The 25,622-nt window shown below is 41.0% G+C and overlaps 1 protein-coding gene across 3 annotated transcripts in view; it reads right to left on the reverse strand.

Moving 5' to 3' along the window:
* LOC102222201 (growth factor receptor-bound protein 10-like) overlaps positions 1-25,622 on the reverse strand; it is a 54,873-nt gene that overhangs the window by 19,653 nt on the left and 9,598 nt on the right. The window contains exons 4-6 of one of the 3 annotated variants that reach the window (XM_023344793.1): positions 18,696-18,951; positions 17,146-17,269; positions 3,200-3,356 (exon numbers count right to left, since the gene is read on the reverse strand). In XM_023344793.1, coding sequence (XP_023200561.1) covers positions 3,200-3,356; positions 17,146-17,269; positions 18,696-18,951 — 537 coding nt within the window. Of the gene's footprint in view, positions 1-3,199; positions 3,357-4,798; positions 5,347-17,141; positions 17,270-18,695; positions 18,952-25,622 lie in introns of those variants that run through there. The other 2 variants (XM_023344795.1, XM_023344794.1) reach the window with 2 other exon arrangements.

A 25,622-nucleotide genomic window follows, 5' to 3' on the forward strand; every position in this document is an offset into this window, starting at 1 on the left:
AGTGGCCTGGCATGACAACTACAGCTGGTTGAAGGTGTCTTCCCAATCAACATCCGAAGATACTGTTAGTTTCAGGGCCTAAAACTAAAATTATTACTCATTACTGAAATTGTGACAAAAGTTGGGAGAAAAATACATTTGACTAAACCTTTACTAAAATGTGCAACATTGTGTAGTTGTATTATAACAAAATGGGAACATATTCAAAGCCTACTAATACTTTTGCAAAGCAATTTAGTTTCACTCCTATACTTCGTTCTCCTGATGTCACACGTTGCCATTTTATCAGAAATGTAGCGTTTTTACCCAAATATTTATCAACTAAGGCCAATTTTGAACGCATTACAAAAACGTGTCAAATTTCGACAGAACATGCGTTGACATCCCCTCAAGCAGACACACCCATTCGCAACAACCCACCATACAGTAAAACCCAGTCAGAAATGCTAACCTGACTTAGCCACACCAGTTCCAGAGCACCAGTGTTCAGATTAACTGTCTTTTTTTTCCTCCATTCACGCCACCAGCAGGGGTGCTTTGCCTCTATATTTATCATCACATCCCCAGTTCAACTCTTGCATACAATGACACAGCAAGAAAAATTGCCTGTTACTATGAGACAAGTGAAGGTGGAGGAAGGAGGGAGGGAGAGGGAGTTCTGAGTTGTTGAATGAGGAGGGGCTGTGAAAAAAAGCAGAGGCACTGTGAGGCAGGCGGGGAGGAGGTGAAGGTGGAGAGGAGAAGTGGTGTGAGATGGAGGAGGAGGAGGCAGTGAGGATGAGGAGGGGGGCCTTGCAGAAAGGATGATGTCATGTATTTAGGCTGATTGCTGAGAGCAGCAAAGCCATAAGCAAAGTACAAGCCACAAATACACAAGCACACATTAAGAGCCTGACCTGCCCACTCACTGCTTTCCTTTCTTCTGTCTGTCTACGACTACTCCTGAACAACGAAAGGTTAAAGGTTACACCATTATCCTACAGCTAATTTTAAAAAAAAAAATCATGTTGAAATCACTCAAGCCTTAATAAAATAAAGGTTTTATTTTTAACATTTCTTTTGTGAAAGTGTGGTCGGTGTTTGTGCTAAAAACAGCTCTGTGGCTGCGCGTCAGGGGTGGAAATGTCTGGACTCCGGTTGTGTGCGCGCTCACAAGCGTGCTGGCTACAAGCAGGGGAATTTCCTGTGCAAGGTTAACGGGAGATTGATTGGCCAGGACAGCTAGGGGCTCGTCCGACGGTGAGCCGCCATTGGCCCGTCGAGGTTCTGGTATGACGCTTTAAGTCCAGGCCTCTCGCCCTCTCCAAATCCTCTCCCCCCCACCCACACCTCCTAAACACCTCCTCTTTCTTTCTGTCTCCTGCTTTTTCTTCATCTCTCTCTCTTTCGTTCCCCCCCCCCTCTTCCTCGCTCTCTGCAACTCACATTCCATCTCTTCAGTGTACTTTTTTTTTTTTTTTCCAGAAACACAGCTCAAGCAGAAAAACACACAAAGCGATTCTTTGACTCTATAAATACGATGCTGGTAGGAGGACAAAGAAAGATTCAGTTAAGAAAAAAAAAAAGAAATTAATAAAGCTTCAAAGGGAGTCCCAGCAAAAAAGTGAGGAGGAAAAGCGGCTCTTTCTTCTCTCCTTTTCCCCTTTCCAGCCCCTCTTGAGTAAATTATTTTGGGGGGGTGCAGGGATTGTAAGTAGAACATGGAAAACGGATAATCCTGCAACTGCCACACCTCCCTCGTCAGGAGATGCAGGCGTACGCACGTTCAGCCCATGCTAGGGACGCGTTTAGGAGCACCGGCTTCAACGCCCTGCCCAAACAAGCTTATTATGCACATCCACACTGCAATCTGCAACTTCAAGGGTTTAAGGTTGAAATGCACAGACGAACCACCATCACCTCTCTTACTCAGTTAGCCATTTTCAGTTTTAGCACGATGTTTAGAAATGACGCCGGAGACGGAGCAAAAGCTGCAAGAAGCTTTTAGAAAGGAAACCGTTTTCTAGAGACGCCCACACTGCAAAAACAAATCTGGGCAAGTATTTTTTGTCTAGTTTCTAGTGGAATTATATTAGTACACTTGAAATAAGGCAAAACTAACTTACAAGTAACTTTTCAGTGAGATATAGGAGCTTGTTTAAATCAATTATTCCTTGATATTGATAAACGTACTTGTTTTGCTGGTAGATTATTTCACTTAGAAGGGAACAATGTCTTATAAGTAAAATAGTACTTTTTCATCAACATTAAGGAATTATTCACCTAAAACCGGCTCCTATATCTTGCCAAAAAGTTACTTGTAAGTAGAAACTGGACCAAAAACACTTGGTATGCAGAATCGAGATACACTTAAAGCAAATTTTTCCAACTACCCTCTTTAACATCTTTAAAATGTGACAAGCAATCTCCTTCGGCTTTGTGATCTTGATCGCGAAGATGCAGATCAGGTGGAAGAAAAAACAACATCCATGTTGTCAATTTTATCATCTTAGAGAAGCACCTGAAATCCTATCCCGCCGTCAAATACTGCACCCAAGCAGTCCTTTGAAAGTGTGATATTGTACACACTGACATTGCGATCACAACTGCAACTCAACATATTGTGCAGCTCTAGTTGCAACGCAGCACAGTCACTAAAATACACAAAAAAAACAAAAGGAGGAGCATGTGAGACCACGTCTAATGAGCTTGGAGGTTGAGGATTAGGTTACAGGTGGGTCTAACACGGCATCTTTTTATAAATAGTTACATATGATTTCATTTGGAGACATAAAATACAGAGTTTCCAATACATCCATTCATTTAAAATCTCAGGGTATCACTCCTTTGCAGCACTAAAGCCCCTGCTAAACTCCGGCACACCCCAGATAGAGTCCATTTACCTCTGCAGAGGCACCAAAAGATCCACAAGCACAGAAGAGATCCGTTGATGGCAAATAAACACGGTCATAGCGGGAAAATATTCCTGTTTAATCTGGTTTACATGGTTTTAACGAGCTTTTGTTCACCATTAAGTCCGATAAAAGTAGCCGTCGTCAATCCCAGACCATGAAAATCGCTTTAAATCTGATCGCGATAATCTGAATCCACGTAAAATGTAAGGAAGGATTAAAGTTTGACTTCTGTAAAGGCAAAAATTTGCTATTTGCCCTATAGGCGCCTTGGTGTGTCAGAGCCACGCCGGGACGAGTTCCCCTACCGAGGCCGAGGACGGGGTGGTGCTCCACCAGCGTCCAGGCGTTGTCGTCCACGCAGTGGCTCTTGTAGACCAGCAGCTGACACACGTCTCTCGCCGTCATGTCGGCTGGAATCTCCACCACTTTGCCGGCGCCATCCTCGCTCCAAACCTTCACGATCTGAAGAGACACACGGCACAAATGAGAATGAGAACGGTGGAGGTCATGTTTTCCACGAGCAGGAGAAAGAGAGAGAAGAGAAAAAGAAAAAAAATAAATAAAAAAAGTGTAGTGCACGGTGTGTCCCGAGTTGCTCCCAGGAATTAGATTATGCGGAGAAAATAATAATTAAACAGCAGTGTCTAAATTTACCTCCATGACCAAGTCCACCCTTAAAAAAGGCTGTGTTCACATGATTCTGTCACTCGAACATGAAGTGGGCTTTAAAAAAAAAAAAAAAAAAAAAACCCAGAAGGATGACGTCCAGGAAAGGCTGGCCTGCCCTTGCGCCTTCAGTTCAGCCCTTTTTGTTCACAACACAACCAAACTTCGTCCAACACCAACAAATACGCATCTGAACCTCCGCAAAAAAATCCCACGTGCAAGAAACGGGCACCTTCGGACGAGTCTACACAAAAAAAAAATGCAGAAAAAAGAAGACTCTTCTTTTAAAAATCCCATACTCACACTTCGAGATTGAACTAAGTCGGTGAGTTTGTAACGTGTTGAATTTTGTCGTTAAAAATGTCACCACTTGGAGCTGCGAGCGGGTCGGGTTTAAAGCAGGAGAACCTCCCATTGTTGCGCCATTTTGAACCATTCCAGCCCAGTGCCCAAAGCGACATCTAAACCGGGTGTAATGTTGCCCTCATTCGAGTGCGCTGCAGCACAGATAACCCTCGCACAGGACTCTCTCTCACCGAGGGGGGAACCGACATCAGAAAGTGTCTGCGAACCACAGAAATGACGCCGCGAAGCCCGGAGAACCTCATATAAGTGTGCGTGCTTGTGTGTTTTTTGCCCCTCGTCGAAGCAGAAATATTTTTCTGCAACTGAAAAACCGCTGCTTTAGATGACATGAAACAAGACAGAAAAACCGGTGATGGCCAAGGGGGCTGGACGGGAGGAGGAGGAGAGAGGGAGGGAGTGAAGGAGAGAGGGAGGGGGCGGAAAATGAAGTCGGGACGAAAGCTCTGCAAAGTTTAAAAAAAATAAAATAACTCAAAAGAATTTAAAACGTAAACTGCCTGGGAAAAAAAACTAAAAACACAAAACATCACCAGGAGCAAGAACAGCGACACAAAGGCTCACTCTGAAATCCGAAACAACGTCACTGCACTTTTTCTGCCCTCTGCAAAAGCCCAAAGACTGCCTCCTCTCTTCCCACATGCCGCCCCAACAAGAAAAACAAAATAACTTAATGTATGACTCATGAGTTTTTGTTTGAGAAAACTTTTAAAAACACTAAACCAAGAGAGAGAAAAAAAAAAAGCATGCTTCCAAACCGACACTCGGTCGCTCCTGGAAAGCCCGACACAAGCTTCAGAACAGAAAACTGGAGAAGAAACACACACTCAACAAACACCCACACCCACACACCCACACACACAGAGGTCCCTTACCTCCACAGCCTGTAAGAGGCAACAGTCTGGAGAGCAGGATGGCATTTTCACACTGAGACGGTCTCCAGTGACACAGAGGGACACAGAGGGAGGGAGGGAGGAGGAAGTCAGGAAGGGAGAGAGGGAGACTGAGCGAGGGAGGAGAGAGAGAGAGGAAAGGAAGGACAGATTGGCAAGCCGAACGCAGGAGAGGTAAGGGGGGGGAGGAGAGGAAGTGACAGAGGAAGGACGAAAGTAAATGAGAGACGGAGGAGGCTGCCCGTTGTTCCCGTGCTGAGCTGCGAGGAGCGGTATGAGCAGTCGCTCCTTTCCTCCTCCTCCTCCTCCTAGTGGATTAACCCACAGTGGGATTTTTTTTTTTTTTTTAACCAGGGAGCTGCTACCTGTCACGTACTCTCTTATCTCCAGGGTTGTGTTTCATCCACCTGATCCCCCCTGTGTCCAAAAAACTATCTCCGTCAGCTCCTTTTACTGATGGCGCCACACCATCTCTCCCCCCGCTTTTTAAGACACGCCCACAACTCCTCCAGCACACATGCAGACGAGCTCAAACTACCGAACCAATCGCAGGACGGAGAGACTCATCCCTTATTCTTCTGCATCTTCTGACATTTCCTTTGAGCGGGCTTGACGGTTTCAATTTCTAGCCCCTCCCTTTGCCTCCTGTCCTCTTCCTCCTCCTCCTCCTCCTCCTCCTCCTCCTCCTCCTCAGCTGCATGTGAAATACTGGGCAGAAGTGTTAGGGCCATAGCAACATGTGTAATGCACACCGACAGCTTGAACATTCACGAGAAGAGAAAAAAAAAAAAAAGAGGGAAAAAGAAAATTTGAAGTGGGAACTAATTGGATGCGGAGGCGAACGGATAACGTGCCACGGGTTTGGGGCGAAACTGAAAGGGTCAAGGAAGAGCTAAACAGTTGCAAAGAGGGGGGGAGAAAGAGGAGTGGAGAAAAAAAAGATCTATTTAGGAATGTCAGTAATGCAATACTGAGTCATAATCAGGCTCATGTGTAGAGAGCCCAGGCCAAACCCAGCTGGCCCCTAATACAGTGTGCGTGAGAACTTTGAGGCACACACACACACATTCTTGAAAGAGGAAGACAAAATGTAAACTATGAAGACCATCTGCAGAAAGGTTTTTTTTTTGTGTGTGTGTTTTTTTTTTTTTTGTCCCTCCACCCGCCTTTTTTTCCACATTAGAGTTGGACTTTTCCTCCTGACTCATGCTGCAGCTCCTGAGAGAGCCGGGCTCCTACCGACTACATGGAGTCACACGTGTGTATGAACGTTCATGAGACGAGCGGGTGCAGGAAGTGATAACGAACATACCGCGTGCGTCACGAGGAGCCAACGTCTTCCTCCTTCTCCATCTGCTTGATTTTTGGTCCGCTCTCATTTCCCCCCTGCTCACATCTCCCTTTGATTTGTTTAATTTTGTTCCTTTAAGGATTTTATGCAATGGACCAACACAAAAGATGGATAAGATGTTTTTATAGCAGAGAACTTTGAAGTTCTTAAAGCCATGTCCAACTGGGTCTTAAAGCCATGTCCAACGCTTTAAGAACCTTGTTCAATTTATCATCTGAAAAGGGAAGAAGTGTCGCAATTCACCACGACAGAAGGCAGGATGAGAAGAGCATCAATCAAGAAAGCAACCGTAGTGATTCTGCTATCATAACACGTCATAAATCTGGCCTTTATGGAAGCCTGAAAAAAAAAAAGGGAAGTCATTTTGGAAAAAAGTTTGGATAAAGTTGAGCAAAATTCTTGGAGTTTTAAAAGTTGGAAGCTTTCTATTGGAGTTATCAGGAATTTAACCGGGGGAGGGGGGGGGGAATTTAAAATAAAGAAGATTTGATTGTTGCAGAAGATGCCAGTTTTAGCATATTCTGACTAAAACACCTAAACTTTACGCCTATATAATCAATGCTATTCCACAATCAACACTGCCTCCTGCAAGGGTATTGTATTATACAGTATATCCCAAGTATTATTGTAGTGTTTAACTTGTAAATATCACACAGATGTCCGTTTATGACTAAAAAAAATTGTTTACCTGTTGATATAATAGTTTTTCTTAAATGGCATCCAATTTCTAGCTGATTCAAAACAACCCCATAATGTTATTAAATTCAGAATATTTCTGAATTTTCCTCATCTCATCTTTTGAACATGAAACCGTTAGTGTGTAGGTTTGCAAAGCTGTGAGAAACATAACCTAAAAGATGTAATCGCAACTAAATGGGGATCTTCACAACCATCTTTTCTGTGAAATTTTAGAAACGTGTGCATCATTTTTATTCCTCCTCATAATTATTCACTACTTTGTGTTGGTCTGACACATAAAATCCAAATTCGGGATACTAAATCTAGTAAATGCAACAGGATAGAATGTGAAAATGTCCTAGAGGTTGAACATATTTTTAGCTTTACTATTATTATGCAGTTAAAACTAACTCACCTTGCCTCGTTTCTCCCTTCTTTCTGGTCTCCCTTCCCCCCTTGCTTCTCTTTTTTCTCTCCACTTTAATAGTAAAGGGTGAGAGGTGAAACGCTAACAGGGTTTATTGTCTCCTATGCCACTTATGGCAACACACACACAAATGCTATTGCAACATATTGGATTGAAGGGTTACAAGCAGACACCTGCGCACGTATGACCAAACACACACACACTCTGGGTCAGAGGTCAAACACAGTAATCTGCACCTGGGTCAGAACCACTTGCCCAAGAGGTTTATGAGCCCCTAAACCTCTTTCTCACACACGCACACATTTTTACACAAGCACAGATGTATGCACAATTGATCTGGTTGTTTTAAGCCGGAGCCAGCCTCTTCCTCAGTAACTCGAGCTGCAGAGTGAAAAAGACTTCTTTACTCAGTGAATGACTCTGCACACAGTCTGCTTTTCTGTGTATAAACATTGAATGCAGCCAGCAGATAACTTCAACGGCTTTGAATCAACAAAAGCACGGCTGCCTGCAACTAACAACTACAAGATGTTGTGGGGGTTCAAACTACATATTTTTTTCCCCCCCTAAAACAAAAGAAAAATACAAAAGAAAAGTTAAAAGAAGCAAACGAGATTTGGAAGATTGAAACAAAAATGTCAACGTTTTTGATGTCACTTTCCAGTTCTTTAACTTTGTTGCAAGTTTCTTAAAAATGCCATCATGGACGTCTGAGCTGCCAAAAGGGGCCAAAAGCTGCAATATGTAACTTTATTAAAAGAAATGTTTGACATATTTGTTAAAACTGTCACTGTATTATGACAATATAATTACGATTGATCTGCTCCACTTACTCCCGTCTGAAGAAATCTGTTTACCGCTCCTGAACAAAAACAACCAATCAGAGCCAGGAGGGGGATCTTAGCGCTGTCAGCCATCCATGGGAATGTGCTACTAAATGAGCAAATGGTGGAGAAACAAGTCGTCGTTACAGGAAAATTGTGTGCATCTGCCTTCATCGATGGCTATGCTAATTAGCCTTAGCATTCATAACAGGCTCTATTAGTGAGGAGAAGTTGTATCATAGCAAAAATCAAGAGGAGTTTGGGGGTTTGGAACGAAGGTGTGCAAATGGGCATGATTGACAGCATTAAGACCCGCCTCCTGGCTCTGATTGGTTGCTTCTAGTTGGCACTGAGAGAAGGCAGAAGAGCTTGATTTTTTTCACAGATTATTTGTCTTGTACTATGATGTCACTACCTAGTGACAGTTTCAACAAATATGTAAAAAACTTTTTTTTTTAATAAAGTTACATACTGCGCCTTCAAGGACTGAACACAGTCTGAAGTTAAAGTCAGTTGAACTTGAACGGTTAGAATTTGCAATTTTAAATGTATTTTTAGTTAATGATTCTCCACAAGTCCAAGTGGTGCCTGAAGTCTTTGAACACTAGAGAACCATTCTGAGCAGTAAGCACATTCAAATTCAGCCGTCACTGATTCTATATTTCTGTGAAAGTTTACCGCCACCTTGTGCTTCTCATGCCCAATCTCTAATGCCAGCATTTGACTTCCTGTTAGCGGTTGGACACTCTGGACTCTTTTGCAGCATTGTCAGTCAGTGAGAGTTCTTCAGGTTTCAGGCCAGTCAGAGCTGATTACCTCTGTGGAGCCGCCAAACTCAATCTCACTTCACCAGAGCGGCGCCTCAATGAGGAGCTCAACTCCACACGACCCGGCAACCGACACCGTGAGACTCTCATCAACTTTGAAAATATACAACGTGAGCCAAGTTCCACCCTTAACTTTATTCCCTTGATGTAGTCTTGTGCTAAAATTAAAATAAGATTTAATACTTCAAATTTAACAACTTTCTTTGAAATGGAAGAAAACTCATCTTCACAGGAAAGACTGTGACTACAAGAGGTGCAGAACCCAAGAATACTTTAATATCCATTAACCCAGCATTTAGGTAACTATAGATATCTATAGTTTCAGTTTTTTTAAATGCTGAAGTTAGTTAAAACAGAGTACGTTTGACTAGTTACCTTTCAACACTAAAACCATATCTACATTTCACTTCAAATTTAGCTCACAGTGACGTGACGTCTTTCAACTACCAACGGGGAATCCATTACCAAGACCTTTACAGGGGCAGTATTATGTATTTTGCAGACAGTGCTATTTTTTTAACACAATCAAGACACTGCAATCACTCTAAAATATTGTGTATATATCAAATATGACTTAAAATAAATTTGACTTTGTAATTTAATGCCATGAAATTGGGCTTCTGTCTCTTAAACATTCCTGCTCTTACTGAAACTCCACCTTCAGGAAGTCATCACAACATGGCTCCTCTATTAATCCTTTAACGTTTTACCAACGTTTCACTGATACGTAGCTCGTATAATGAGCTCCACAGATGTGCAGTTCTACCAGGTGTTTGCTAATTGCTGCTGGCTAGTCTGAAGGAGACAAGTGGGGGAGGTGCCCAGAAGCTTGGAAACTGCAGTTCAGAGGAGGAGCTGTGACTCAAAGGCGGGGCTAGGTCCACCAAGGCGTTATGCACAACTGAACGGTTGCTACAGGAGCTTAAAGGATTTCTCAAACACGCATTAAAGAATCATGGCAATGCCCCAGGTATGATTTTAATGAGGGAATAACTTTGTAAAACAATGTATAGCTCAAAAAGTAGATTTTCCATAATACTGCCCCTCTAACAAACCTCACTTCAGAAAGTCCAGACGTACCCTGTGTGTGATCACGAGTCAGACAAAATGTAGGGCTGAATCGCTTCGTCAGATGAGTCGTGATGAAAAAATTGTCAACTAATTTAGGGAATTCAGAAAGCCTCCCTTAGCGGTTTTCCAGAGAATCTTGGGTAGACCTATGTATGCAATGTAGTGGGATGTCTGGACCTTGACCCATTTACTCCATGACCCAATCTCAGATAAGAGGAAAACAACAAATCAATTAATAGATCAACAGTGTAGAAACATTTAATGTTTCTCAAAGGCTGTAGGAGTCCGAGTACAAACAAGATCTCCTAGGACTAGATCGTGCAACATTAAAATGCCAAAGTGTTTCTTGTCAAAGAGTTATGGAGTGGCTGCTATTATGAGACTTTGTCTGGCTGAAAACATGTTAGCTATTATTATGAGGCCCAGATGTACTGGTGTTTGTTTGGAGCTTGACAAGCTGTTGTGTCTATATTGGAGACTTTTATCTGAACAGAAAGTCAGCTTCAAACAGAGACAGATTAAAACGAGGTACGAACGATTTTTGAAACGCAGGGATCTTACCATTACTGGCTAATGATAACTGCTGGCCTCCAACTGGAACAGGATACACCGATTAGATTCGATTTTTGATTTGTGAAACTTTTACTTTGTGAAAACAACGAAAGAAATTTAGGATTTAAAGTTTTTTAGGATTTAAAGTTTTCCCCAAAATAATTCAAAAACCTATTATGATGTATAATCTCATGAGCTGGATATATTGTTGCACAACTACTATGTAGCTAAAAATGATTCCCCAGGCTCCTTTTGGACCAGCATTCAACTTTATCTTCTTGCAAAGTCATGGAATGTAAGAGTGGCGGGGGGAGAAAAAAAAAAGTCTGCGGTGTGGTTAAGCAATTACTCTAACAATCCTTAGAAAACACTTTCAAGTTGCATCATCACATTGCAACTCTGCAAAACATTTTGTGCTTGGCAAAAACTACAAAGTTCCAGCAAATCTTTATTAAGCCCACAAACACCAGCAGAAATAATTACTCCGACCTGCATGTCAATCTGCACCAAATCCCCCCACAGTCAGATTACATCTCATTAGCAGGTAATGATGGAAATTGTTTGTGGTAGATTACACAGTGAACTAATGGCCATCTAGCTCACTGTACTGAGCGACTTTCTCTGAGCGCACAGACATGGACGCGAACATGCACCTTGACTGATTGCAGTGGGTCAGCAGACCATTGCGTGCAGAAATACATCAGCTGACCTCAAATCATAGGGGAGGTAGGAGTCCCTGAAGAGTGTGGGCCTAGGAGCTTTCTTCTTATTACACAAGATTAATCAGCACTTAAGCATGTTTCTTTGAAGACAACTAATAATAGGACACCAGAGAAACCATTACATGGAAATTTAGTATAAAGTAGAGCAATAAGCACAGCCTCCAGAGTCACATTAAGATATTTTTTACAAGTTGATTGCTGGAATACAGGAGCTTACAAAGTTATTTACTCTACACCCCTCTGGTTGGTCTGTATGCAACCTGCAGCATTAACTGTGCCTTTTAAAAATAGCTCAAAAAATTCCAGACAATAAAGTTAAATTTAATAGTTTCTGAGCTCTGACCACTTAAAGTCCTGTGCATGTGTTTTGAGGCTGGACTCAATACATTTACTATTCTTTGTTCTTTGGTAAATATCTGATGAATTCGTCCAACGCAGTATCAGGACTAACCAACCACTCAGGAGTCAAAAAGAAAATCTGAAAACATTGAGATCATGTGGTAGGCATGACCTCAATGACTTAATAGTGACTTAAAAAGGCAAATGTTTGCACCAGACTCTTTTTTTTGTTGTTTTATTTAAAGGGTTAGAGTCAAAAGAGATACATTTTTTAATTACTTGAGAAAAATGACTGCTGATAACTACTTAACGTTTCAATAACACTCTGCTTTGAGTTGGTCTATCACCTGAAATACCAACAGAATCCATTAAAGTTATTAGTGATAATGTGAGAACATGTGAAAAGGCTCAAGGGTTATAAACGCCCCCTTCCTACCTTTCCTCTAATCTTTGTCTGACTTTACAAGCAGCAATTATCTAAAAATCAAACCGCAGAGCAAATAATGGACAGAAAACCCATCCAAGAGCATCCATCCCTAAGAAGGTCAGAGGTCAGGGTCAGCTGAGGAGCAGTAAACCAGAACCTGGATCAAGTTCAGTGTCTTTCTCAAAGCTACTTCAGAGGAGAGCAGGGAGGCCGGCTGATACACATGGCATTCATCCAAATCATCTGCTTGCGACTGAGCGTATATTTAACTGCTGGGTCCAACCCGCTGACCCTGATGTTGATTATACTGTCTCTGGCCGCAAATAAAAGCTCGGGTTGCGTTACAGCCACGGTGCCAAAGCAAACGCATTTGCTCAACGATGACGGATGGGACCTGACCAAATCCCTGTGAAAGGCGGGGGAAAACTCGGCTCAAATGAATGTTGCAAGGCTGGCACAAGCTGCATGGGAAATGGCCTTTAGAATTATTAACCATGAGAAACGGCTCTGAAGCCCCGACCAAAGTCAATTTAGGACTTCTGACAGAGACATAATGTCAGCCTGTTAGCGGATCTTCAGAACAATATTCACAGCGACAGCCTGAGGAGAAAAACACCAGAGAACTATCAGCTGATCGTCCCACGGCACATATGTGTGACTCGTCTGCATTCATATGCTCCTCCTGCTCCAAGGCTTGCATCATTTACAGACCTGCATATATTCATATGTATATGTTCTCATAACACCTACACAGGTTCTCTATGCCTGCTGTTCGCTTACATTTAACGCAACCGAGCACCCCATCACTACAGCAACGGCACATGTCAGAGTCAACCTGTTATGCAGCATTTAAAGGGGCAGTATTATGTATTTTTCAGGCACATAGTGCCATTTTGTAGCATAATTAAGTAACTGTTACCTTCAGTTGATATAAAAATTTACATATCAAGTATGATGTAATAGAAATTTTACTTCCAAATATAATGCCTTGAAATTGGGCCTCTGTCTCTTTAAGAAACTCTTTCTCTTTCTGAAACTTCTGCCTTCAGGACGTCGTCACAATATCGCTTTATTAACCTTTTTTTTTTTTTTAAACCCTCCAGGGGGTCTCTTGTGGGCTCTAGTGTCCCTTATATGAAAGTAGGCTGACAGGAAAGGGGGAAGGAATGGGGGGAAGACATGTGGCAAATATTGTCAGGTCCGGGAATCGAACTCGCGACGGCCGCGTCGAGGACTCAAGGCCTCCAAACATAGGTCACGCTATCCCCTACGCCACCCCGGCACGCCTCTTTATTAACCTTTTAATAATGTTTTTACAAGTGTAGCACTGAAAAGTAACTTGTATGATGAGTTCCTCCAGGTGTTTGCTAATTGCTGCCAGCTAGTCTGAAGGAGCTGAGTGGGGGAGTCATGGGAGAGGGCTGCTCTGTCAGGCGGAACCTCGGAAACTGCAACTCCAAGGACGTGTGCCACTAGGTGTTTGCTCAGCTGAATGGTTTCCATGGAGATTGGTTGCCATGGAGATTAAACAATTTCTCAAACATGCAGGAGATGATCAAGGCAACACTCCAGGTATGTTTTTGATGAGGGAATAACCTTATAATTGTCAATTTTACATAATACTGATTTGATTAGTGACGGTTTTATCAGCTCAAGACGAGTCGATGCTCATTTTGCGCATTATCCTATTAAAAGTGAACGCACCACGTCAAGACACGCACTACGTTATGAAATAAACATTATCCTTAAAGTCTACATGCCACATGAAGATGTTTGTTCCTCAAATCCAGAGCGATCATCAGAACTGTGAGTGTTAAGTAAGCCACCCTTAGCAAGCTTACTCTAAGTTTTATAAGCAAATATACAGAATTATATCCAACAAACCATTTTTATTTTAACAAGAGAGCTTTAGTCTGGTTTGTCCCACAACCGTTGTGATCTGTACTGACCACCAGTGCAGTAGAAAGAGCTGCCAGATCTCGTGACAGGAACTCACAGAACGACCTGTGAAAATAAGTCCCAAGACAGAAACTTTAAAGAAGCAGTGTGTGTGTGTGTGTGTGTGTGTGTGTGTGTGTGTGTGTGAGCTACTTTTGGAGCCTCTAATATTTTTACTGGAAAGTTGAAAACCTGTTTGTTCCTTAATGTTTCATCATTTGAGACATGCAGTTTACACAGATCGTAGCTTGTGACCAAATACTTTCAGCATTAGCAGAAACTGACAAGTCGTGTGTTGGGTTAGCATGAAGTCGACTGGTTGTTTTATATCTGAAAGTGTGGTGTACAGATGTCCCAGTAATTAATGTGTGCATCTGGGCAGGAGTCCTCAACACTGGTCCACCGTCCTTCATGTTTAGATGAGTTCCTGTTCCAGAACAGCTGATTGAAATGATTGTATAACAAACCCCAAGCACGCCATCAACTGGGGTTCATTAAATTTGTCAAAACTGAAACTTTTCTGCTTGACGTTTTCCTGTTAGTAAACCTTTGATTCAACATTTTTTGAATTCCAGATTTTTCCAGGAAACTTTCCAGAGTTCAGTCCTTTATGTTCATAATTAGATAAATTCAGGCAAAAAGGTTTTTACAGCAGGGCAGCGCAAGTATGAGACCTGACAAAAAGCAACACAAACAAACTACAAGGAAGGAAGGCAAGGAGGAAAAGAAAGGGGGTGGATATGAAGAAATTAAAGTAAAGAGAGAGGACACAATGCAGGAAAACACTGAGGCAAAGAAATGCAAGGAAGAATGGACAAAAAAGAAGAAATGTAAAAGAAAGGAAGGAGATTGACAAAGAAGACACTGAACAAAGGACAAAACAATGAAAAAATAAAAGAAAAGAGGAAGAAAAAAAAGAGGAAGGACAAGGTGGAAGGACTGAATTAAGTACACGTGTAAGGGAATCAAGAGCTAAAAATAAAGATATTTTTTTCATACTCTTCCAGACGTGGAAAATACAGATACTAATTTCCATACTTGTTCTTAAGCTTGAGTCGTGAATAAATATCCCATAAATAAATTGGGATAATCTTGTAAACCCTTTATTTTCTGCTAGTCTCAAAACTCCTCCTGCGTCAAAGAACCTAAAATCATATTTGCCTGATATCGTCAATGATCATCGTAGTAACATTTTGAATTTAAACAAAAAAACAAAAATACTGTTTGCGTCAGTATCTGGAAAGATGATTGGTACGGGCTAAAATTGGAATTGAGGTCACTCCTGGCCCAGTACGAGGTCCGTCTAGTTCTGACCGTCTGTTGGTCACTCAACCCACTCCCTGTGACGTGTCGCACTAGGCAGATCTGCTCCGTGCAAATGGAAACAGTTACAAACTTATTGTTAGTCAGCCTGCAGACCGAATTGTGTCCCAACTGGACCGTTTCTTCTGGATGCTTCACTCAGGCTCCATTTATTTCATTAAGGAATCTGCATCCTACACCAATCCACATAACCATTTTAATCAGTCATCGTTAACTAACACAGTGGGAGAGACGTTTCCTTAAATAAGCAACATTGCATTTCCAAATGTGATACATTTATCAGTCGAGCTCCCACGTCTTAAGCTTCATCTACCAAAATGTTTTCATCACTGTTCTGCTAATGATAAAAAATGCCACTACCTTCCTACTTTTCTATCACCACAATGCAAAAACACAAAATTTTACCAAGTAGTTTTTGCCCAGCTTCTAATGTAAATATCTTAGTATGCTTGAAATAAGACAAAACTAACTCATAAGTAACTTTCAGCAACTTTCAGGAGTTTATTTTTAGTCAATAATTCCTCAATTTTGATGAAAAAGTGCTAGCTCTATCGGCAGATTATTTTCACTTATCACAAGTGGAAAATGTCTTAATATAAGTGAAATAATCTGCCAATCCAATTACTACTTTTTCATCAGTATTAAGAAATTACTGACAAGCTCTTATATCTTGGTGAAGAGTGACTTATGAGTTAGTTTTATCTCATTTCAAGTGTACTGAGATATTTTCCCTGGAAATTAGACAAACACTACTTGGTAAGATTGTGTTTTTGCAGTGCAATCAGTGTTCAGTATTATACAGTCTGTGTTAACCCAGTTGTGTTACATTAAAAAAATGGATGTAAAAGTTAGTTGAATAGTTAAATACACATCTAATGGAAAATGCTTGCCTGTTTGGACACATGGGATAATAGTTAAATGGACAAAGTGTGGACATAATGAAGATAATGTGGAAAAAACATGAGGCAACATTTAGTTCGCTGTCAGCCTCACATGCACACAAAGGGTTCATTGTACGAGATGCAGACTTGCTTTGTGACTCCAGACCTTGTGAGATGATGTCAACAAAATGCTAAAATAATGCTTTTTCTTATCACGTATGTGTTATAGCCCATCTGGGTAGCTTTGTTAGGAAAAAGTGAGTGGCCATCTAAAAGAAGTTGTTGTTCAGGGTGGGCATCCTGAAAACATCTTTGAGACGGATGGAACATTCCTGGAACAGCAGGCCGAACAGGAGGGAAGGAAAGGCAAGACTGTGACAGACACACACACCCACACACACGCACACATTAATGCATATAGCCATGGTAAAAGCGTGTGAACTGCGGAAATGAGTGTGTCCTGTCAAATCCGGCAGACGGATTCAGGAGGTTCAGGGAGATCCGACTCGAAGACGTTCCCATTCAGGTCGTCGGCTCGGCAACGGAAGTCTGCACTCAGTCTGCGGCATCCTGGAGACACGGCTCACCTTCAACCCCAGCGAAACACGTCTCTGTGTTTGTGTGTGCATGATTGATAGTGATGACGCCGCAGGAGCACACACACATACACACACGCAGGGTCAGATAACCCAGGGTGAGACGTAGTGTCAGGGAAGAAAAGCGTAGTGCGAAGCCAAAGTCAACACTCGCTACTTTGACCTGAGACTAACGGGCCACTCGGCTGATTTCTGAACGCTTCCAGATTTACATCCACACAAACTCACTGCCCTGTTACTGATCAATCAATATGATAGGAAGCTAAGAGGGAGGGAAATAACTAAGACTGCTAATACGTTCCTCCTCTTCCTGGTTTGTAATTTGATGTTTTTAATTTAAGGAAAATCAAGGCTGTGGTGAAAGTGTACTTGCATGGCTGTCGGAGGTCTGAATCGGGCTGAGAATGGGGGATCCTGTTGGGCTGCACAGCTCTGGGAAAGGGTTGGGGATGGCGGGCAGGGAGGCGGGACGCAGGTGCTGCTCTTCCTTTAGGCACCTGCAGAGGGAGACAAATACATTTATGTTGTTGCCCCAGAATCAACACATAAAGAATAAAAGACAGAACACTGAATGTTCGACTAGAATGTGAAAACAGAAATTATCAGTACATTAAAAGTACAAAACACAAACCTCCATGTATTTTAATGTGATGGGAAAAAAACAAACTAGGAAAATAGGAAAATTACCCCCAGTTTCAAACTTTTTGACAAATACAAATGTGAAAAACGTGGTGTGTCATTTCTGCTAAGCCTTCTGTATGCTGACATGCCTAAATAAGTTTCAGTACAACTAAAACCCACCAGAAGTCATAAAATTAGCACTGAATTGAGTTCATCTGTGTAGCTTAATATTAGTATAAATACAGATATTTAGTGAAGGACGTTTGTCAAAGAACAAACTGTATCATGAGAAAGCTGCAGATCCGGTTTAGTCGACAAAATAAAGACTTTGTGCAAGAAAAACAAGCCACTATTGAAAGAAACTATAATAAGTCCATCTTGCATTTAGCCACAGGCCATGTAGAGGATATAGCAAACAGATGATATGGTAAAATAAGACTAAACTTTAGCAAACAAACTTGAAGCTAACACCACATCAGTTCGAACCCACCATCATCACAGTGAAATACGGTGGCAGAGGCATCATGGCATGAGATGGTTTGATTGAACAAGTACAAAGAAGCTTGTAAGAATTGATTAGAAGAAAAATAAAAGATTTAAAAAACCCTACTAGAGGGTGAAAAAGACTTGATTGAAGCAAAGTTTCATCTTGCAGGAGGACAGTGACCCAAAGCACACAGCCAAAGCTACAAAGGAATAATAACAATAATAAATACTAAATTCCACTTAGAATATGTTAAGAAATGACTTGGAAACTGGATGTTCACAGACGCTTTCCATTCCTCCTGAATGAACTGAAGCAAACAAAGTCGCTAGATAAGCAAAGCTGGTAGCTGCAAAAGACTTGCAGCTGGATTTGCAGCTGCAAGCTAATAAAATTTTTAAAAACCATTTATCATTTCTCTTCCAACTCACAATTATGCACAACTTTGTGTTGGTCCATCACATAAAAAGGCAATGAAATACACTGAAGTTTGTGGTTACAAAGGGACAAAATGTAATGAGTAAAATACTTCCTGCATGTTCATACATGTACACTTTTATTTATTTTTTTATTATTTTATTTGATGCGTCAGGGAAGGGACAGAACTGAATTCTGTACCTGATTTAGCATAAAATAAACTCTGTGTACATTAATTCTGCAGCAAATCCCCTTAATCTAATTTACAGCTGAATTTGACCTTTAATATACCAATGTACCTATGGAGAGGAAAAGAGATCATTTCTGGAAGCTGCCAGCTCTCCTCTAATTGTATTTAAGGTGGTCAGATCCACACAGAGCCAGAGGCTTGGTGTGTTTACCTGACAGCCTGAATGTGCATGGGCTGAGAGTGCTTCAGTCCTTCCCTGGAGGGGGGCGAGGGCCGCAGGGGCGGGGTGTGGCGACGGTGGACCTGGCCGTGTCCCAGATGGGCAGCGTGGTGGTGGTGAGACGTGTGCATGTGACCATTGTTTAGGAGGAGCGCCGTCTCTGCCTGCGTGGACTGCATGCTCTCCACAGAGGAGTTCATGTCATTCACCAGCTGCTCCAGGTCCACGTCGTCATCTGTGGAGGCAGCTGGGTTGTGGGAAGAGAAGAGAAAAAGAAGAAGAGAGCAAGACAGAAGTGAGAGGCAGCGCTTAACACAGTTGTAGTCCTCCATTCTTTTACATTCCTTATTAAGAGATTAACCAAGGTAACTTATAACAGGCCAAAAAAGTTCCTTACCTACTTCTGGCAAAGATATATTTGAACAAAAATGACTCCATACTTTTATCACAAGCAAAAGTTTTTCCAAGGGAAAAGGCAGAAGTGCACTTGAGCTAGTATGAAAATGCAACGTAGCACCTTGTTACCCTGAGCAATTTTATATGTTCTTCAGAGTAAAAACTGTAGGACAACCAGAAATTTATTTTTTGTCATTCTACCCTGACACACTCAGTCTTACTTTCCTAAAAATCACTGGCCAGCTCAAATTATGGTGACGAATAATATACATAAAACATCTAAAAATAATACAACCCAGCCATGATTTTTGCCATGTTTGCTAAATGAACCTTCTGGTTTCATGTAGTAGAAATGTAGGTTATCTAACAGATAATTGTGTTATCTAGTATTACACCACCTTTTTCTTTTTAAGTGCATTTTTGTGCATTCTGTGTTTTCCTCTGAGATTTTTGTGTCGTCTCCTTTTGTGGTTTTTATTGCAGCGCCGCCACAGGCGAGGAGATGAACAGGTTTTTCAAAGAGTTTTGTTCATTTGACGAGGGGCGGTGTGAAAGTGAACCGCACCAGCTGAGAATGCAACAAATGTTGCAATTTTGGTCCCCAATTGAACCAAGTCTCAGGTGTAAAAATACCCAAAGTTGGATTTTACATCTACCTGGATTACCTAAAAAGTTTGTTGAGTACACTTCATCAATATGAAGTCTGACATTTAAAGAGACCGATATATCTGACAAAGTGTGGTGGTTCCAACCAGAAGCCACAGTGCAAACCAAGCCGGTATGAAATGTGAAGGATCATCACTGAACCGTTTTTAATTAGCTAAAGTCCTCCAGGGATTTGAGAGGCCAAGTGTCAATGAACCTCAGAGTTGAGCAACGTGCAGATTATTCGCTGCTCTAAAACAATCAGTGAATTCCTCATGTCAGGAGATTTCTCTAAGACTTAAAGAAAGACCTAGGCTTAGAGAGAGAGAGAAAAAGTGTAAAAGCAGGATGGAAAACAGTTCCCCTCATTGAAAAGAAAAAACTTCACATTAAACCCTCTTTAAAAGTCCACAACTGCCTCCTCAGAGAGTTTCTGCATGTGTTTGTGTATATGTATGTGTCCAAAACCCTTCAGTCCTATGCGAGTCCCACCCCAACACCGCTCGGAGAATTCCAAACATTCCTGGAGAAGAAATTACTGAGCTCTGGGAGCGTTAACTAGTCCGCTCATTGCACACGGTGGCTTAAATGGTCAGGACGAAGCAGAGCAGCAAAACGCCGTACACACATGCACGCTTCAGAACAAGGATGGGACACCACGTGCAATGTGCAGCGCACACAAACACGTGCTTTGGATTATACACGTTTTTTGTTTTTTTTTTAAAGAAAACACTGTGCTGTGCTTTAGACACATGGCGAACACAAAGAGCAGAAGGGAATCTGCTGTTCCAAAAAAAACAGGAGTCGCCGCTCATGTTTGGATCACAAAGAGGCATGGTCTGACAGTCCAGCACACACAAAAAGCACAGTCTGGGACACAGGTTCAAGTGATGTTCAGGTTCATGAGTGGGACAGGAGATGGGTGTGTGAAGGGCCCAGAGGACAAGGGGGGCTAAAACCCAGAGAGTAGAAAACGACCAACGTGCTTCTTGTGTAAAGCTCAGACAAGCTTTACCATCTGATTTTAGATTAGATTAATTTTTACACATCAATTGTTGCCATTTTATTGCTTTTTATAAAGAAAAATGATGCAATGTTTACAAAAAGTTATCCCCTTTAATCAAAAATTTGAAACCAAAACGCAAATCTTCCTAGTCCCAAAGGTAATGTCAGCAGCATGGCTCTGGGAAAGCAAGTGTTACGTTAAATAATTCTACAGCACCAACGATGTGAAGCTGCCATCACATGGTTTCTTATAATGTCACATATGTCAGGGTAGCCAGCTGTGGTTTCTCTGTTTGGGTTTCCAATTCCCAGTGAGAAAACAATAAAAACTTCTTTTAGAGTTGGAATTCTGACTGGGAAATTTGGAGATGGTCGATCAGCTCAGGGTTTAAAAAAAATCCAACATGGCTGCCATGCATACAAAAAGTAGTGAAAGTTACCAACATGAAGTATTTATTGGTACTTCATGTTGAATATTGAAGCCAATATTTTTAAATTGGCTTCAAAAATAGTGCTATGAAATATTTATCTATGCATATGTTCCTTTTGTTTACGATCAAATTAAATGGGTAAAATGTACTGCTAGCTGCTTGTTCTGTACGTAAAAGATGGCAGCACCAAATCAAATACCAAATCCCGATATTTTCCATCTTGCAACTAGAGTGTGCTCAACTTGGTTGTGATGCAACTCCTGGTTCTGACTAAAACGCAGCATAAAAACACAGTTTACATTTGTCTGAATCACAGATCTTGTGAGAAATTTAGATGGATTTTTTATTTCTAGATGCTCAATTTACCATTTCTGAACATGAAGAAATAAAGTGCATTGTGTCAATCAAGTGGAACTAAATATGTAAAGTTATTGTCTACGATGTTCACAGTTTTGAATAATGGTTGTGAATCAAGTTGAGGATTGTCAAATATACGGTTTGAATGTGTTACAAACTGTAAAACTATCTTTTACAGTCATTCCAAGCATTTAGCATGTTAGGTTCAGTGATCTTTTCTGGTGTAGACAAAACATCTGCATGGTATACCATGAAATTAATTAACATTATTACCGGGTCACTGATGTGAGATTCGAGTACCAGTGGAGCATTGGTACGAACGGGAACCCTTGAAAAATGCTTAAAGCGACATACTTTTGTACATCATTGAAACACGAGAAAGATGCATAAAAGTGTGACAGGATATAAAAATGGGGATTTTAAAAATCTTTGGCTAGCTATCCACACCAACATGCTTTTATAGCGCAAGGAGACAGCATAAGTCAAGATTAAACAACTAAACAGTGAGTACTTTGTAGCCACTAATGGGATGAATGTTCAACTGAGCTCAAGTCCATCCATCAAAATCTTTAATTGGCACCAACATATTCGATGAAGGCAATATTATGGAGTAAATTGCAAGAATAAAACCACTCAAGTCAACTGCAGAGGAAAAACATCTGGATTGTAAACTCCTGTCTTAGCTATCAACCTGCAGCAATGAGCCACGATTAGGGTAATTTTAGTCCATGGAAAATACTGGAAGATTTTTATCAACTGGGGCCTTTTTAGAGCAGAAAGCGTTCGCTTCTGTCCAGGATCGCTTTTGCTGGACTTAATTGAAAAATAAGTAGCTGCCACTGGCAAGCTGAGATTTCCGTGGGCATGTTTAAAAAGTGTAATTCATCTGCGTCTTGGCAAAACATGGGAACAAACCCTTAAATCAATATTTTATGTCCGCTAATATGGAGATCCCACACCACGCACACGCTTCCAGGTTTCAAGGCTTCTAATCTGTCTTTTCACTGTTGGAACGGCGCTTTATCATTTAGCCTACCAGAGTCTTAAATAAAAAAAAAGCAGCCTTGTGCGGCTTTAGGAGGATAATGATGGTTTCATTGGCATTCCTCTCCCTCCTCCTGCGGCTGGTTTGGCCAACTCCACTGTTGGCTTTGCACAGGGAGCCCAGAGGACATAGAGAAAGAAAATGCCTTCTCCTTCTTGTCCATTTACTTTGACCTGGAATGTGAAAGACTTGCTGCAGCTGTCTGGTTAGCATCTGACAACAAAACATGCCATGCAAAAGTGGATGTTCCATTCCTCTAGGATCTCAAAATATACTAACCCGAAGCCACAAAAACCAGCAATTATTGATCCCTAACCACCGTCTAGAGGTCAGTAAGGAAATCTGGAGCGTTTTCATTATGAAACATAAGGATCGTAGTTAGTATTAGCCTGAATCTTATTTATTTTTTGCTTACTTAAAATACTTAACTTATCTATTAACAAAACTCATCTGTAGCGTTTGTGTTGCAGGTGGTGCTTTTAGGCTTCGCTGCCAATAAAGCATGTTGTCAGGTTATCAGGAAGACAGATGGGGCTATCATAAACGAAGGGCACGCAACCTGAGCCGATCTAAATATAAACCAATCCATTAGTGAGGCTGATGTAAAGTGTCTGAGTTGTGCAAGGCCAAAACGTAACTTTATCCGAGTGACTTTGACTCAAGCCCGTTCTGTAATGTGCAAAACTTTATTGTGGAGACTTCCACTTGTTTTCAATCATTCATGGCTGCTGTGTAGTGTTGAAGTCCACGAGATACATGAAGAGTAGTGCTGAAAATGTTTAATTCATAAACATGTTTATGTGCGTGAGCGTTTCCTGGAACCGTAGGAGTTTGACTGATTTTAAATGTGCTTTCCAGTCCCTGCCCAATTCCCACCCGTCTTTGGGATGTTTTGTCGAACTGACGACAGAGCAAATTGACTTCACGGCACAAGAGAAGTCAAATACACAACAGAAAAGTAGCTCCGTTTAATCTGAGTTAAGGTCGGGGTCGTTTAAGTTTGAAACGTCAAGTCCATTTCGTATTGCACTTGTAAATTCATTAAACCCTCTTTAACACGGACTGCTCTCAAATCCAATATAGTATCTGCTCTGATTCTAGTACTGTGTGAATATTAAATGTCCTCTCGAGGCAGAAAGGCCAACAATTGTTTTATACTTTATGTAATTTTAACTAAAAGTGACTAAAACCCGTAATAGCAGATGAGAGTTTTACAAAAAAAAAAAAAAAAACAGAGACAGGAAAGTGTCCCAGGAAGTCTGATGGGTGGATCAATACTACAAACCTAAAACAAGGACAAACACCTATAATTCATCATAATATCAGCTGTAACTTACTGGGATTAAAAATACATAATTTCACCTCAGGTGCAGGATGTAAAAACATCAGAGATTAAAAGTTTGGTGCCTTAAAGGATAAAAATCATATTGCAGATATTTAAGCATTAAGATTAGCAATTTAATGCTCTGATGTGCTTTATTTTTTCACAATATTTAAGTTTTCTTGAACAAGCAAGGGGATAAATAAATATGAATTATCTCATGTGTCTGCCTGTCAGAATACGGACCAGCTTTACCTTCCTTAATCCCCTCCCTTGCCCCACAAGCCTACACCTGCATTGCTATAACTTAATTTTATTAGGCTGATTTATGTAGCTTTGCATTATTATGATGCCTCATAGTTATGATTTACGATGACGTTGTGTGTAGACGGGGACGCGTTGTGAGAAAAAGGGGTGTAAACAACGTCTCCATATGGTGAGCAGAGCATGAACTGATGAAGGGAGACAGTTTCCTAGATGGTGTAAAAGTTGGGCAATTAGAGAGAGGGACTTCTAGGAAGTCAGCGAGCGTTAAGTAGGCCATCATCTGTTTGGCTCCAAGAAGACAGCAATCAAAAGAGGAGATGATGTGTGAAAAATGGACAGAACAAAAGCTGTAGGATAATGGAGCAACGTGACAGAGGAATATTTTGCCTTTCAAAATTATTTACTGCATGACTCAATAAAAAAAATAATAATACTAAAACAAAGATTTATAATCATGTTTTCTGCAAAACAGCAACTATTTATTGGGTTGCCTTTGTGCATCTGCATCTGTGTGAGTGAGTCACCCTTTCTTCGGTTTTAAATTAGTTTCAGAATGCTAAACCATTGGAGAAATAGTTTCCACAACAGCAATTTTAATATGAGGATCTTTTCCAACCCTTATCAATGCAGTACACTTACCTCACACTGAACACATATGTGGGAAATTAGAACCATTTGTTTTGTATCGTGACCACAAAAGCTGGAACATACCTTTTCCTAGAAAATCTGCCTCTTGGCATACTTTATATGTAACTGTATAGTACTTTACGCAACCTAGTTAGATTTAAGTGTTTATTACTGAGCTGGTAATCCAGCTCAGTATCCATGTTGTGCAAAAATAGCACTAAAATGAGGAGGTTTATCAGAAATTAATGCTTCCAGAGAATGGTGAGCTTCAATAGGCAGTTTAATTAAACTTGAGGAACAACTGAGTGCAGCTCAAAGTGACAACATCCAACAATATAAACTCTGCATGTGGACAGAGGAGATTAGGGCAAACACCAGCTCTCTTACACAAAGAAAAATTTATGCATTTTATTTCAAGGCAAGCAAAAAAAAAAAACCTGATTTGTCTGCTATGTAAGCACCATGTGGTCACAATGTTGCATATTTGTGTAATGACAACCTAATGCTGCGTTTGTTGACTTTGTGACCATTGTGCATGAAAAGGAGCATAAACCTTGTTGTACTTTGAAAGTGACAGAAGTTACTTTCTTAAATATTCTCCTCTTGCATGAAATCAGCTCCTAAGTCAGCTACATTTGAAACAAATAATCTCATCTACTAAATTTAAGCAAATATTAAACATTCTCAGCAGTGAGACATGACTGCAACCATTTTGACTGATGACTGGACTCAGATCTGTTTTTGTATTACTTACTGAAATGTTCTAAAATGTGTACATTTTTCAAGTGTGTATTGTAGTTTAGAACAGTCTGAAGCTCAACTTG

This window comes from Xiphophorus maculatus, chromosome 13 (assembly GCF_002775205.1).
Source record: "Xiphophorus maculatus strain JP 163 A chromosome 13, X_maculatus-5.0-male, whole genome shotgun sequence".
NCBI lineage: Eukaryota > Metazoa > Chordata > Actinopteri > Cyprinodontiformes > Poeciliidae > Xiphophorus > Xiphophorus maculatus.